This window comes from Hyperolius riggenbachi, chromosome 12 (assembly GCF_040937935.1).
Source record: "Hyperolius riggenbachi isolate aHypRig1 chromosome 12, aHypRig1.pri, whole genome shotgun sequence".
Taxonomy (NCBI): Eukaryota; Metazoa; Chordata; class Amphibia; order Anura; family Hyperoliidae; genus Hyperolius; species Hyperolius riggenbachi.
Genome location: NC_090657.1, coordinates 194,729,579 through 194,746,162, shown reverse-complemented (window position 1 = coordinate 194,746,162; position 16,584 = coordinate 194,729,579). Strand labels below are relative to the sequence as shown.

At 47.2% G+C, this 16,584-nt stretch overlaps 1 protein-coding gene across 1 annotated transcript in view; it reads left to right on the top strand.

The window, feature by feature from the left end:
* Positions 1–16,584, top strand: part of ATP9A (ATPase phospholipid transporting 9A (putative)) — a 206,475-nt gene that overhangs the window by 156,729 nt on the left and 33,162 nt on the right. The window contains exons 17-21 of the mRNA XM_068262423.1: positions 729–812; positions 1,542–1,712; positions 4,976–5,074; positions 5,160–5,249; positions 12,025–12,169. Coding sequence (XP_068118524.1) covers positions 729–812; positions 1,542–1,712; positions 4,976–5,074; positions 5,160–5,249; positions 12,025–12,169 — 589 coding nt within the window. The remainder of the gene's footprint in view (positions 1–728; positions 813–1,541; positions 1,713–4,975; positions 5,075–5,159; positions 5,250–12,024; positions 12,170–16,584) is intronic.

Genomic DNA, 16,584 nt, shown 5'->3' with positions numbered 1-16,584 from the left:
GTCCACCACCATCACCCAAACATGAGAGAGGCTTACCAGCTGCCAACAACCCACATTATAAGGATGTGTAACGCACACTCAATGGTGTAGAAAGCACACAGACCACAGTCTGCTAAGGATCCACAGGTCGACCAGTCTCTCGATCCAAGCAAGCATAACATTCGAAGTATTGTCGTGAGAAAAATTAGCAAACAGAAACTCTAAGTGTAAACCTTTTTTTTTTTTTTTTTTTTTTTTTTAGGCCAAAGCATATAAACCACAAAATAATAAAATATTAGCATATGGGCCCACGACATGGGAACCCCGGTATAAGTTTGCGTGTGTGTTGGACAGCAGCTAAAAGGGTGCTGCCTGTTTCTTTCCCGACCAGTTTCACATTCTTGCATCATCGGGGACACAAGATTGTGAAAATGTTTGGGAAGGAGACAGGCGGCACCTTCTACTGTCCTTTTAGCTGTTGACCAGCACACACGCGCAAACTTATACTGGGTTTCCCATGTGGTGAGCCCCATATGTAAGTCTTTTACACTTAGAGTTGCAGTTTGCTTGTTTTTCTTACTCCAATACCTTGCATGTTATGCTTTTCTTGGATCAAGGAACTGGTTGACCTATGTATCCTTTGCTATTTCATTCATGCTAGAAAGATCTGAGCCCACACCTCATATAACAGATGAATTACTCATAATTTAGTCTTATTTTTCTACCCCAAATCTATTTTTTTTCCTCAGTGTGGGAACATGGCCAGAGAGGGTCTACGGGTCCTGGTAGTGGCCAAAAAGTCTCTGACAGAGGAGCAGTATCAAGATTTTGAGGTAAGATTTCCCTGATGCTTGCTGATCATATATCTTACAATATGATTGTAAAATCTTTGTGTATCCATCCCAGCTATATAACTCTATATAGCGAGTTAGTGTGTCCCTCCACGCACCCTCCGCTCTGCCAAACAGTTGAATCTGGTTATTCCCAGGATTCACTTAAAAACATTTGGTGCTCGGGCCTTTTCCTATGCAGCCCCTACTCAATGGAACTCTTTCACAATCAGTGCGAGAGGCTCTTTCTCTGGACAGCTTTAAGGAAAGGCTAAAAACCCAGCTCTTTTCCCGAGCCTTTGAGTCTGCAGAATGCCTTACTATAGTAAAATATTGCAAAAATGTGAGAGGTATACTCACTTTTTTTGAGATACTGTCTATCTTATAACATTTCTGGGTTACAGCAGTGTTATTTCCTGATAAGACATCCCAATCCAGGGTCGGCTGGATAGCCTGCTGGTTAAAGCTGTTGCCTTTGATGTGGGATTTGAGCTTTTGACCAGTGTTTGAATCCTGGCTCAAACCAGTAAGTAAAACAGTAAGGAGTCATTGGGCAAGGCTCCCTAATGATCCTGGTCACCTGTGGAGAGTGCCTTAAGTGGCTGCAGCTCTGTTGCTTTGAGTCCGCCAGGAGAAAAGCGTGCAATATAAATGTTCTTGTCAATGATTTAGATTCACTGAGGCTAACTTATGGTTTTGTCCTCCTCTATTAATGGTGTTTTGATTTCTCAGGCACGATACGTCCAGGCAAAGCTCAGCGTTCATGATCGCTCCCTGAAAGTGGCCACAGTTATAGAGAGCCTGGAAATGGAGATGGAACTGCTGTGTCTGACTGGGGTGGAAGACCAACTGCAAGCTGATGTACGGCCGACTCTAGAGACATTACGGAACGCTGGCATGAAGGTATGACATCCATACATCAAGTGTAAAGCTCCCTACAAATGGTCAGTTACTTTTGCTCAGAACAATTATCTAATTGTCTGGACAGCAGCTTTTGGAACGATTGTTGTATAGACAGGATGCTAGTCTACTGCCAACTAGCCTGTTCTGCTCTGCATAGAGGATAGAACCAGCAGTGGAGGACTGAATGGCACTTGTGGGGTAAAGAAAGCAATAGCACTCATTCAGGAATCATCCTAATGGCTTGCAAAATGGCATGGGACAGCTGTGCAGATGCTAGATTTTCACACAAGATAATGAGGGATTGTCTAAATTAGAACAATGAAAATGTGCCATCTGTACATAGCTACAGTATGTTACAATCCCTCCATGTTTAATTGTATCCCTTCCCTTCCTGGTGCCTCAGGCAAGGGGCCCACTTGTGGCTGCGACCAGCGATTATGCAATTCAGAAACCAAGCAAAATCTCTGAAGTAACGCTGTGATTCCAGAGCGATCTGGCCCTCATTTACTTAGATGCAATCATTCAGGATCAATCGCAAAAATGCTGCAGTGCAAGATGTTTGAGATTGGCCTGTGATAGCAATGCTGCTGTGGACTCCCTTCCATAGCTATTCAGTAGTGTAGCATGCTTAGAATTGTCAGTTTCCTACAGAGCATATATTGCTCCTGCAGGTGCTGTAGTACTTCCCCTAGCCTAAAGTTGCCCATACATCAGACGATATATGGGCAGGTCAACCAAGAGACAGATCCCTCTCTGGTGGTAAAGGGACCTATTGCTTGCCCATATGCCAGCAGACTGATTCCTGATTCACCTGCAGACTGTGCCCCTGCATTAATACTTTGCCTCTCTGCCGCTGTGTCTGGACTCCTTTTTTTGGGTTTGCGTCCCACGTAGTTGCAGGGTCCTGACCGGCTCACAGGAACTCTGCCGTCACAGAGATGGCAGAGTGGGTGGCCCAGGTTCCAGACATGCGGTGGTGACGACAGTTGCAGAGGGTATGAGCGGCAATCGTCAGGATTCCGCCGTTTCTGTACCAGTGATCTATGGTCCTTAAAGTGGACCCAAACTAAAAATACAAGATTTCAGAAATAAAATCTTTTTTCCAAATTATAATGATAAATAGCAGCTTTTTTTCAGCTGCATGATGACAAATATAAAATATTTTACATTTATTGGAGGAACCCCTCCCTTCCTTTCATATTGCCGGGATTTTGCTGGCAAACTGGTGGAGAAAAAAAACAAAACACAGGCTGCTACTGATGATGTCACAGGGAAGGTGATCTCAGCTTGTGTGAGATTTCACATAGACGCCGCCCCTGTGAGGGAGGGTGGCTGATGACAAACACACCCATGATCTAAAACCTCCTAAGCTCAGAAGTAATGGCTGCCACCTGTAAAACCCTAGTTATGAAAAGAGAAGGGTGAAAAGCATGCACTAAAATGCTCATAGGCTTGAAGGAGTGTTTATTTATCTTTGTATGTGTCAGAGTGGTACAACTAAATATTTTGAATTAAAAAAAATGTTTGGTTTGGATCCGCTTTAAAGAGAACCTGTACCAAAAAAAGTTCCCCTGGGGGGGGGGGGGTGTTAGTCACCTCGGGGAGGGGGAAGCGTCAGGGTCTCAATGAGGCTTCCCCCTCCCTTGTAGCTGCAGGCAGTCCAGCGCTGGCTCCCCCAAAGTGTCCCGGAATCCTCCCTCGACAAGCGCCGATTTACTTACCTTTCCTGGCTCCAGCAGGGGTGCTGTTGCAGCTCTCCGCACGGAGATAGGTGAAAATAGCCGATCTCTGTCGGTCGGCTCTGCTGCGCAGGCACAGGAGACTTGTGCCTGCGCAGTAGAGCGGCCTGACAGCGATTGGCTATTTCCGCCTATCTCTGAGTGGAGAGCCGATACTGCACCTGCGCTGGAGCCGGGAAGGTAAATATTTACATTCCCGCTGTTTGGGGAGCTTTATCACCACCGCCGTGGGACCGAGGACGACGGGGGAAGCCTCAATAGCAACACTCACCCGTCCGCGATCCCGCGAGAGCTGCAGCTTCCCAATTAGCTTCAGGCTAAGGCCTATGACAGCCGATCACCCCGATAAAAAATTATAAAAATATGTATAAAATAAATAAATAAACTATGGCGCAATCAGACCCCACCAACAGAGAGAAAAAGAGAGAACACCAAGAGCCCAATATAGTGTAGTATGTACTGGTAATGTATAATTGGAAGAGTAATAATATTAATTTAATACTCACAAACCAGGGTTACCAAGTAGGCAACCACTGTCAAAGCAGGTGGGGAAATTGTCCTGACCCCACTCAGGATTAAAAAGTCGCTCTCTGTAGTAGAAGGAAGGGTACAACCCTCCACCAAGGGTGGACTTAATGTAGATAAAAGGATAACAGAGGTGCCAACAGGATAAAAACACTAAAAGGACTTAAAAAACCCATCTTGGTAATAGAGGAGGCAGTGGTGGACTCACCTCCTCCAAGCAGAACACACGACTGTGGATTTTCAGTCAAAACAATTTTATTGGATACTCCAAATAAAGTGCAACGCGTTTCGCGGGATACAAACCCGCTTCATCAGGCAATAACAGATAGGAGTAAACCGCATCTGCCAGTATCCTCAACACTGAGCGCCTCTGTCAAGAGCCACAAAGGCGCTCAGTGTTGATGATACTGGCAGATGCTGTTTACTCCTATCTGTTATTGCCTGATGAAGCGGGTTTGTATCCCGCGAAACGCGTTGCACTTTATTTGGAGTATCCAATAAAATTGTTTTGACTGAAAATCCACAGTCGTGTGTTCTGCTTGGAGGAGGCGAGTCCACCACTGCCTCCTCTATTACCAAGATGGGGTTTTAATTTCTTTTAGTGTTTTTTTTTATCCTGTTGGCGCCTCTGTTATCCTATTATCCCCACCAACAGAGAGCTCTGTTGGTGGGGAAAAAGGGGGTGGGGGGGAATCACTTGTGTGCTGAGTTGTGCAGTTGTGCGGCCCTGCAGCTTGGCCTTAAAACTGCAGTGGCCATTTTAATAAAAAAATTGCCTGGTCACTAGGGGGGTTTAACACCATGGTCCTCAAGTGGTTAAATGGCAGTAAACTCTCCCCTTTGTTTGAATGCCTATTGCTGTATGTTTGTTTTAAGATGATTTGAATAAAAATACATTGTTTACTATTCTCCCTACAGAGCAGAGTATAGGCATATTTGCACTAAGGTATTTCCTACTGTCTGTTCCACCCTTAACAGATAACATTTTGTTGTTCTCAGGTCTGGATGCTGACTGGAGACAAGCTGGAGACGGCGACATGCACAGCCAAGAATGCCCATCTAGTGACCAGAAACCAAGATATCCACATCTTCCGGCCTGTGAGTATCCATATAGAGCTGCACTGCATGGCTGTAGAGGATGTACAGGCCTGAGGTATAATAGATATATCTGGTTTTGTCACAGGTAACTAACCGAGGAGAAGCCCACCTGGAGCTGAATGCATTTAGAAGGAAGCATGACTGTGCTCTGGTTATATCTGGGGACTCCTTGGAGGTGCGTATACACGTGTCAATAGGTTAGCATCCTAGGACACACACACATAGCTTCCACTGTGTAATAAATGTCTGGGATTATTCCTATCTTAATACTTAACATAAATATCAAAACTGTCCCAGAGTAGCTGAACTGCAGGAAATGATGGATAGTGTACATATTTAGCCTCTTGAGGACTGCAGGGCTAAACCCCCCTAGTGACCAGGCAATTTTTAGTTTAAAAGGCCACTGCAGCTTTAAGGCCAAGCTGCAGGGCCGCACAACATAGCACACGAGTGATTTCCCCCCCCCCCTTTTCTCCCCACCAACAGAGCTCTCTGTTGGTGGGGTCTGATCGCTCTCCCCCCATGTTTATTTTTTTTTTTATAAATATTTGTGTTGCCGCTTTTAAAAAAAAAAAAACCCTCTTCCTTTAAATCCCTTCCCTCCCTCGCTCCCTCCCTCCCCACAGCCGGCCAATTACGGCGATCGGCTGTCATAGGCTTCTGCCTATTAGAGCCGATCGCTCTAATGTCCCCCAGGGGGACAGCCGTGTCACACGGCTGTCCCCAGTGCAGCGCTGCTGCTGATCGCAGCGCTGCACAAAGTAAATAGACGGCGTGATCGCCGTCTAACAGTCTCCCGAGCGGCAATAGCCGCTCGGAGACTGAAGGCGGGGCGGAGCTCCGCCCCCCAAGCAGGAGATGCGCGCGCAGCCTGCGCGCGATCTCCTGCAAAACAGAGCCCCAGGACTTTACGCCAATTGGCGTTAGGTGGTCCTGGGGCTGTCGCCGCGGCCACGCCTACTGGCGTGACGCGGTCGGCAAGAGGTTAATCAGCAGCATAACTGGATCAGTATCTCCTTATCAAAACACCACTAACACACAATCCTACTAGATAAATCCTATAGATATCTTAAAACATAATTATTAGTATATATCCAACTAAAACACAAGTGTGTAGAGATCGAGTTATTGTTGGTCGACAATTAATGTCCCCTTCATGTACATCAGATATCACCTCAGGATGTAGTATCTCTAAGGCAGTGCTGTCCAACTGTCCAACTTCATGGGCATGGAGGGCCATTTTTTTTTCAGACCCCATGGTGGAGGGCCGAAAGTTCTTGCTAGAGTCGCAGCCCCCCCCCCAGGAAAAAAAATGCAATTAACCTGCTGGGCGGTCTGGACGAGCTCAGCTCGTCCAGTACCGCCGGAGCCTGCCGCTCAGGCCCTGCTGGGCCGATTTGGCTCAAATAAAAAGCAGCACACGCAGCCGGCACTTTGCCAGCCGCGTGTGCTGCCTGATCGCCGCCGCTCTGCGGCGATCCGCCGCGAGCAGCGGCGAAAGAGGGTCCCCCCAGCCGCCTGAGCCCAGCGTAGCCGGAACAAAAAGTTCCGGCCAGCGCTAAGGGCTGGATCGGAGGCGGCTGACGTCGATGACGTCACTCCGCTCGTCGCTATGGCGACGATGTAAGCAAAACAAGGAAGGCCGCTCATTGCGGCCTTCCTTGTTTATTCTGGGCGCCGGAGGCGATCGGAAGAACGCCTCCGGAGCGCCCTCTAGTGGGCTTTCATGCAGCCAACTTTCAGTTGGCTGCATGAAATAGTTTTTTTTTTATTAAAAAAAACCCCTCCCGCAGCCTGCCTGGCGATCTTAATAGAACGCCAGGCAGGTTAAAGGACAATTAGATTGGCAGCACTTACCACAAGATGCAATTTAAGATGTCGGGGAAGTTGTGTGGCGCCAAAAACCACGGGGGTTCCGTTGCGTGTAGAGCGGCGCGCCGCAAAATGGGTGTGGCCATGGACCAGAATGCGGGTGTGGCCACGGGTGGAGATAAATTTACATGAATTTAGCAATGTGGGACATTAGATTAGGACAGTGGTGGGGAACCTTTTGGAGGCCGAGTGTCCAAACTGCAACCCAAAAGTCACTTATCGCAAAGTGGCAACAGCAATTTAAACTACTTACAAACGTTTTAACTTATACATGAACATTATGGAAAATCCAAGTTGAAAATAAACTGTGAAGTTAAACAATTTCATCCATCCTACTCCTGAAAAATGTGGGGTTTTTTTTTTTAGAACCTCCCAGTTTTATTTTCCGTTTTAAAAAGCTAAAAAAGTAGGTTTAACGCTATTGTTTCATGATAACGATTTAGCTTTTCCATAGTCTCGCAGTTCGCAATCATGTGACCACCAACAAGACAAATTCAGCAATCATGAGGCCCCCAACAAGACACATTCAGCAATCATGATGCCCCCAACAAGACAAATTTAGCAATCATGAGGCCCCCAAAAAATCATGAGGCCCCCCAACAAGACACATTCAGCAATCTTGAGGCCCCCAACAAGACAAATTCAGCAATCGTGATGCCCCCAACAAATCATGAGGCCCCCAACAAGACAAATCCAGTAACCATGAGGCCCCCAACATGACAAATTCAGCAGTCATGGGGCACATAAATAGACAGCATTTCACATAAATAAGCAGAATGCCCCTTTAATATGGTAGACACCTCTCATCTGGCTTCTAAATTCGCCTCTACTGGCTGCTGTGCCTGGCAATAGTGTTTTGGGCCGGATTGGGGATGATGTGTGGGCTGAAATGCCTTGCGGTGCTGCTGTGGCCGGGCTGCCGGTGATGCTGTGGCCGGGTGAGGTAGTGACAGGTGCCCCCCCAGTTGAAGTAGTGACAGGTGTCCCCCCCCCCCCAGCTAGATAGTGACAGGTGTCCCCCCAGCTAGATAGTGACAGGTGCCCCCCCCCCCAGCTAGATAGTGACAGGTGTCCCCCCAGCTATAGTGACAGGTGTCCCCCCAGCTATATAGTGACAGGTGTGTCCCCCAGCTAGATAGTGACAGGTGTGTCCCCCAGCTGGATAGTGACAGGTGCCCCCCCCCCCCAGTTAGATAGTGACAGGTGCCCCCCCAGCTAGATAGTGACTAGTGCCCCCCCCAGCTAGATAGTGACAGGTGCCCCCCCAGCTAGATAGTGACAGGTGCCCCCCCAGCTAGATAGTGACAGGTGCCCCCCCAGCTAGATAGTGACAGGTGCCCCCCAGTTAGTGACAGGTGCCCCCCCAGCTAGATAGTGACAGGTGTCCCCCCCCAGCTAGATAGACAGGTGCCCCCCCAGCTAGATAGACAGGTGTCCCCTCTAGCTATAGTGACAGGTCCCCCCCAGCTAGATAGTGACAGGTGCCCCCCCAGCTATAGTGACAGGTGTCCCCCCCAGCTAGATAGTGACAGGTGCCCCCCCCCCCCCAGTTAGATAGTGACAGGTGCCCCCCCAGCTAGATAGACAGGTGTCCCCCCCAGCTAGATAGACAGGTGCCCCCCCCAGCTAGTGACAGGTGCCCCCCCAGTTAGATAGTGACAGGTGTCCCCCCCAGCTAGACAGGTGTCCCCCCCAGCTAGTGACAGGTGCCCCCACCAGTTAGCGAGCCCGTTACCTCTCTCACCTGTGTCCCCGCTGGCCTCTCCTGTGTCCCCGCTGCCGCTGCTGCCCCACAGCTCAGACCTCACAGATCGCAGCGACTGAAGAAGCAAGCAGAGCGCGCGCATGACACCCGCGCGGCAGAACGTCACATGCGGGAGTGACTAATGATGTTACTTCCGCATGTGACGTACTCTGTGGGGGTACCATGCGCACTCTGTTTACCTCAGTCGCCGCGATCTGAGGTCTGAGCTGTAGGGCGGCAGCGGGGACACAGGAGAGGCCAGCGGGGACACAGGAGAGGCCACAATAAGAGGGAGCAGGCATGGCGCCCATAGCGCAAGTCATGCCTGCATCCCAGGAAGACGAGCGGGCCGCGGCAGGTGGCCTGGCGGGCCGGATGCGGCCCACGGGCCGCCAGTTGGACAGCGCTGCTCTAAGGCATCAGGGACAATGACTGGTACATGTGCTACTTAGTCCACACTATGCCAGTGGGTCACTAGTATGCCATTGGGAATACATACTAATCCTACTTTATAGGTGACCACTATAAGGGTGGGATGTAAGTGATAAGGTAAAGGAACATAGTGATGCTCCTATACTCAACATGTTTCGCTCCTAGGATGGAGCTTTTCCAGCAGCAACTCACAAGTGCACATCAATCATAAACAGTAACACAACGCAGCCCCCAAAAAAAATATATATATACTTTCCCCAGCTCCAGCACAGGCGCAATTGTGGCTCTCCGCTTGGAAAGAGCCGATCCCAGTCGGGTCCGCTCGACTGCGCAGTCCAGCGGACCCGACTGGGATAGACTACTTCCGAGCCGAAAGCTGCACCAGCTCCCCCGCTGGAGTCAGAGAAGGCAAATATTTTACAGTCTGACAAATTGTCCGTTGTGCATTGCGAGGGCCAGAGCGAGACCACCGTTGGGCAGGGGAAGACGGGAAGCTTAGGATCCTATCATGGCTTCCCCCTCCTGAGGCGAGTACCCCCAGGGGTACTTTTTTTTTTTTTTTAGCACAGTCCATTTGAGTTGACTGAGACGGCAGATAACGACTGCCTCAGCGGACAATCTGGCGTGTGTACAGCACCCGGCGATGCCTAACCAATGAGCGAACAGCCTGACGGATCTTCTCAACCCCAGTGACGCTGATGCCCCCCAACGATCCCAGTGTCTGTGTCACTCCCCCGCCTGCCGTGTGACTTCACACGTGCCGCTAGCTGCCCCTCTATACCCTCCCCGGCATAGACACACCGCGTCGTTAGCTACACAGCTGACACGTTTGTACAGCCCGGCCCAGCGATATCGCCCAAGGGGACGGGTGACATACGTTGGAAGTGTGTACTAGCCCTTAATTAGCATGTTAAGAGAATATTTTAGTTGTCATTATCCTCGTATGAAAGAAGACATTGTCACAGACGAACTGTTAATTGTGGGCAAAAAGAAAATTCAAAGGTGCCCATACACTGGCAGAGGGGGCAGCAGATTTGATTATCAGATAGACCCTTCTCTGATCGAATCAGATTAGTATGGGATCTATTGCTGCCACACATCTGCACACAACCTTCACATAGATTTCAGCATGTAATCTGTGGAGCCACCTGCGCCTGTTAGACCCCCCAGCTGTCTGCTGGTGTGCCTCCTCCAGTATCCCATCTCTTTCTCCATTACCACCAGGGCACCTGTACCACGTGACCCGCATGCACTAACATCACATATATGCGGCGGGCTCACATGGTACAGTCTCCCTTGGCAGCAATGAAGAAAGATGTGGGTCACAGGAAAGGCACGCCGGCACAGGTGAGCTTGCAACAGTCTGCATAGGAGCTGTGATTACACATTTTATATTGAAGAAGACCAGATGGGCGTCCGTTGATAAGCTGAGAGATTGAACGCCGCTCATTTTAGCAAGCCCTTTGGAGTGAGATCTTTCCAGCATGCCGGATTGATTATTTTGATCAATTTCACCCGTAAATCTATCTAAATTACGATCGGGTGGTCATATTGCTGCATCAATCTCTGGCAGATTTGATTGATTGATGATCATAATCAATGCTGCAAATAGAGTATGAGCACCTTAATTCGATCATGTGATTTGCCTGAAAGAAACACAAGGAGTAAAGCTTTAACCTCTTGCCGACAGCCCAACGCTATATGGCGGCGGCAGAGTGCATCTGTTGCTCCTCCACGCCGCCATATGTCGTCATCTCACAAGAAGCAAGATTTGATGGGAGCTCCCGTCACTGTAAACAGAGAGCCCCAGTGATCAGCCTGCCAGCGGGTGATCAGCACTGGCAAGCTGTTTTTTCTGTAAATTTAAATGTTTATATAGCGCTGTCATCTTAGGAAGCGCTGCACAGATTATAGGCTTGTCACTTAACTGTTCCTTGGAGGGGCTCACAATCTAATTCCTCCCACAGGCATTCTGTATGTCTGTGTATGAATAGTGTAGAGTATGTAATGTAGGCATTTCTTTGGGGGGGGGGGGGGGGGGGGGGTAGGGGAGGGGGGGGGGGGGTACACGTTTTGCTTTAAAAAAAAAAACACAAAAAAACAAAACAAAAAAAAAACTAAAATATGCAGCAGCAATCAAATCTCACAAATCAAGCTTTCTTTTGGTGCTAAGAAAAGGGGGTAAAATTCATTTGGGTGTTAACCTCTTGAGGACTGCAGTGTTCAACCCCCCTAAAGACCGGGGCTTTTATTACTAAAATGGCCACTGCAGCTTTAAGGCCAAGCTGCAGGGCCGCACAACACAGCACACAAGTGATTTCCCCCGCCCCTTTCCCCCCACCAACAGAGCTCTCAGGGGGGCTGTTTGTTTGTTTTTAAATAAATGTTGTTTTTCTATTTTTTTTTTTTTGCCATTTTCTTTTTTTTTTCTTTGATCCCTCCCACCCCCCAGCCAGCCAATAATGGCGATCGGCTGTCTTAGGCTTCTGCCTATGAGAGCCGATCGCTCTCATGTGCCCCAGGGGGACAGCCATGTCACACGGCTGTCCCCAGTACAGCGCTGCTGCTGATCGCAGCGCTATACATGTAAATACACGGCGGTTTCGCTGTGTAACAATCTTCCGAGCAGCGATTGCCACTTGGTGACTGAAGGCAGAGCTCTGCTCCGCCCACCAGACAGGAGATGCGCGTGCAGCCTGCGCACAATCTCCTGCAAACTGCTGCCCCAGGACTTTACGCCAATCGGCGTCAGCAGGCCCTGGGGCTGCCGCCGCGGCCACACCCATCGGCGTGATGCGGTCGGGAGGCGGTAAAGTTGTATGACAAGCAATAAATTGTTAAAGTTGTGAAGTGCCGAATTAGCTTATCTGTTGTTGATCTGCATGTCTCTTTTTTTCTTCAGGTGTGTCTAAAGTATTACGAGTATGAATTTATGGAGCTGGCTTGTCAGTGTCCGGCTGTTGTCTGCTGTCGCTGTGCTCCAACCCAGAAAGCCCAGATTGTTAGACTTCTGCAGGAACGGACGGGAAAGCTGACCTGCGCTGTAGGTAGGAACATTAATTGGTGACATTTTCTGCTTTACTACATGACACTCGAGGTATTTAAAACAGTAGATAGACGTATCCCGACATGAATGCCCGCTGCGTGCGTCCGTGCCGAGGTGTTCCCTTTCACTGATCAAAGTGTCTGTAACCAATGACCATCAGCGAGATGCCATTGGTCATTCTCAAAGTGAAAGTATAAACATACACACACCACTTCCTGTGTACTTTTGTACTGCCCATACACCGCAGGCCAATTACCTATCCATTTCATGCTGAAAGTAATCGGTCTTGTGATGCCAGCCTGATGCTGTCCCCTTAATGTTCCACACCCCTCCCCTGGTGCCCATTGTTGATCGGACATGCTGCATGTTGTCAGACCGCTGTGGTTCGTCAAGTGCATGGCAGTACCAGCGAGTGATATCGGGATGAGTGACTAAACTCAGATGCCCCTCCCGCCATGCCTAGTTTACAATACATTACCTGTCCGTGTCTGCTGTTGGCTCCGTCCTCTTGTACAGTCATGCCTAGAGAAGAAACTTTTGTTGTTCTGACAAATTGTATGTTTTTGGATCTTCTCGGTGGCTAATACCAGGCTACACCTCAGTTGAAAATATTTAGCAAGTTAGCATGCGTACACTGGCTCTGATTTACGTGTGTGTGTGTGTGTGTGTGTGTGTGTGTGTGTGTGTGTGTGTGTGTGTGTGTGTGTGTGTGTGTGTTGTATCTCGCAAACCTGGGCTGGATCTTTTTAAAACTGACCAATATTTGGCAAAAAAAAAAGACTCATCCACGGCACATCAGATGTTACAGTGCAACTATCAAATAAACTCTTTTTCTAAGAACCCCAGGAATAAAAGTGCAGAGCGATATTAGTGAAAGCCAGTCATATTTTTTTTTTTTTACACTGTACCTTATAAAGTTTCCTATCAGCACACTGACTGCGTTTGCAGGTGAGTGACTTCCACCTTCACAGGGGATTCTACCTGTTCCATTTACAGTAACCCAGTAGCACAATATAAGCCACGTGACCATGGCAACAAGATTGTCCTAGGAGCATGATGCATCCACCCACTTTCGCTCAAGCTCTGGACTGCAACAAGTCCTCTGCTGATGTAACTGTGCACTGACTGTTAGCCCTCTTGGCCAGCTGAGGTGGGAGGTTTCTGCATAAAAAAGTAGGGCATAGAGATGGGGTAACTTCTCTATAGATGGAGCCTGTAATTGACACCCACCTTTATTGTAATATATCCTCACCCTTATTTATACAGATAACCTCCCACCTTGCCAGCCATGAGCAATGTGTTTGTCAGCCAATAAAAAGTTTCATGTGTGCATGTGCAGTTACCGTATATACTCGCATGTAAGCCGACCAATGTATAAGCCGAGGTACCCATTTTTCTAGTACTTTCAGCAGAGGATTTGGATGCCAAAGCAGGAGCAAGAGTGGGTGGATACTGGAATAAGGTCCACCAAGGCCTAGGGCACCTAGATAAACAAATACCGAAAGAGGAACTGTAGTGAAAATAGCATTATTAATAAAATTGTTTTTTGTTTTACAATCTTCATCTGTAAATTAGTCCGTTTTTGCCCATTGTTAAAGATTTTCTCTCCTTGATTTACATTCTGAAATATATCACTGGTGGTGACAACTTTAGCTGTGCCAGGTGATCTGTACGGAATATATGTTACTGAGCGTTCTATACACAGACGGAGATACGGCTTGCTTGGCATTTGGAAAAAGCGGTTATTTCCCACAATGCAACGAGGTTCACAGACAGCAAACTGTCAGGATCATGGTAACGGCATCACACAATGGGAGGAGTTTCACCACAATATCAGCCACACAGACCCCCCCTGATGATTTATTTGAGAAAAGGAAAAGATTTCTCATGGGAAAGGGGGTATCAGCTACTGATTGGGATGAAGTTCAATCCTTGGTTGAAGTTCTTCTTTAAATATTTTAAATACATACACACTGGCACACTCATGCATTCACTTATATAGAGACATACCCAGTATCAGCACATGCACTGCAGGCACCACCTTACCTGCAAAGATCCGAGATCTGTCTCCACTCCAACAGGCTCCCTTGTGAATAGCAATATTCGGGGAGCAAGAATCCCATCACAAGTTCTCCCAAAATGCTGCATGCAGCACAATTGTGATTTTTGCAAATCACAAACTTTGAGGTAAGAATGCTCCTATAGGGATACATTCTTACAGCCCCTTGCTGATTGTTGGCAACAGTAATAGGAAAGCTGAAGTGAGTAGAATATGGAGGGTGCCATATTTATTTCCTATAAACCATACCAGTTGTACGACAGTCCTGCTGGTCTATCTGGCTGCAGTAGTGTCTGAGTAACACCAGAAACAAGCATGCAGCTAATCTTGTAAGATCTGACAATGTCAGAAACACCTGATCTGCTGCATGCTTGTCCGGGGTCTATGGCTAAAAGTATTAGAGGCAGAGGATCAGCCGGTTAGTCAGGCAACTGGTATTTTTAAAAGGAAATAAATATGGCTGCCTCCATATTCTTCTCACTTTAGTTGTCCTCTAAAAGCTGCAGAAAAGTGTCCCAGTGTGAACCAGTCTTTAATATCTATGCCGAGTGGGCACCTCTGTTGGCATCCTAGTCTGTTATCGGCATTATAAATCTGATATGTTGCAGGTTATGTTTTCAGGAGATATAAGATATTACATAGGGGTTGGTTTGTGGGTGGACATTTGATACAAATGATGAGAACAAGCCTGTTTTGTGAAGCTTTTGCTTGTTGAGGTGCTGTCTGCACCTGTAGTAAATACAACCACAGAATGTGTTCCTGTCAAACGCCTCCAGTGATGATTGACTCATTACAGTACAGAAATCACACGTTGGGTATTAACAAGTGTCACGCTGTGGTTTTCCTCACACCTCATCCTTTGTATTTAACAGTGTCCACAGCAACTAATCAACTCATCAGGTCTCCTCCTTTCCACTGAGGAAGAATAACTGGAGTCACACAGCATAATTTCAGTTTTCCTGTGCTTTCATTTTCTTCTGGACTTCTAAAAAGTCTGACTTAATTATGATCATCATTTTTTATACTGATGTAAATGTTAACTTGTTGCTTCTTTTGGCTTTTGTTCATCGCGTGAATGTTAAGGATATTATGAATTTGAATAATTACCTCTTCATTTCTGCCTGCTGGATCTATAAGGCGGTAGTATTTATTGGCATAGATCCAGTTAGGATAACATCGGTTTTATTATTGGTGGTTTACCCTTAAAATGAGTCTCCTGCCAAATGGAGGAGATGTAGTTTGGCTTCATGCTATACCTAATCTCTTCTCTATGTTTCTGCCTGTTTTAAACTTCCTGTCTTTTTGAACTAATTCCTCCTCGTGTTGAAATCTAAAATAGACTAGAAAGCCTAAAATATAAAATGCCAGGGGCCACAATATAGTGTGGTGGAAGCCAGAAAAGGATTAAGAAGAAATGGGGCACTAGATAGCAGTTTTTGCCTATCGCTGATGGTCACCAGGCTTTTTGGGTAATATTTGTGGAGGCTGGCATCCACCAGGCCCTGACACTCTCTCCAGGCCCTAGGCAACTGCCCATGGTTGCCTTGTGAATGATTTGGCTCTGGTAAAAGGTTGCACTTGCTGTTCACAATTAGCACACTATTAGAGCTTTTCTGAGTGCTTTTTGGCCCTCAGAGCTTTCTGCGTTTCTTTAAAAAAAAACACTCATTGACTCACAATATAGTCACGGTAAAATCACACTATTTTACCACAAATTTTATGTACAAGTCAAAAAGCATTTCGAAAAGCACTTACAGATGGCAAGTGAAGTTTAATTTATTTTTCAAATTGCATGTAGCTTCAAATGGGCTTATCAAATTTAGTTGATGTCTATTTGGATTGGTCCAAATCCAGGTTGCATGCGATGGGCCACAAAATCTGCATCAATTCAGAAAGTTGGCATCCTATTAATCCTATACTGTAGGGTGGAACAGCTTGTCTATGTGATGGTGAGGATGCCTATGAAAATCAGCAACACTGACTCACGCCATCAGCTTCCTGTGCCCCATAGTGTAAATGCGTTCCTCTCAGAAGGCCTAAATCCAAAGAAAACAATTTATCTGGCATAAATATTATTTACTAACATCAGCCCTGCAGGTAAGATTGTCAGAATTTCCAAAAAGCAAGATGGCAAGGTGGAATAACATTTTCATGGCAGTCTTGTTCCAACTAAATTGTCACCCAACGTCAATGGAATGCTGATAATGCCAGTGTGTCTGCATATTTCATCAAGGTTATATGCAGCTTGGAAGTGGGACATTCAATATCAACAGAAAGTTTATTTGATTGGTCAAGTTCCAAGGTACATAACATTTTCCTGTAAACTTATATTAGCACCCCATTGACCATCTGTACCC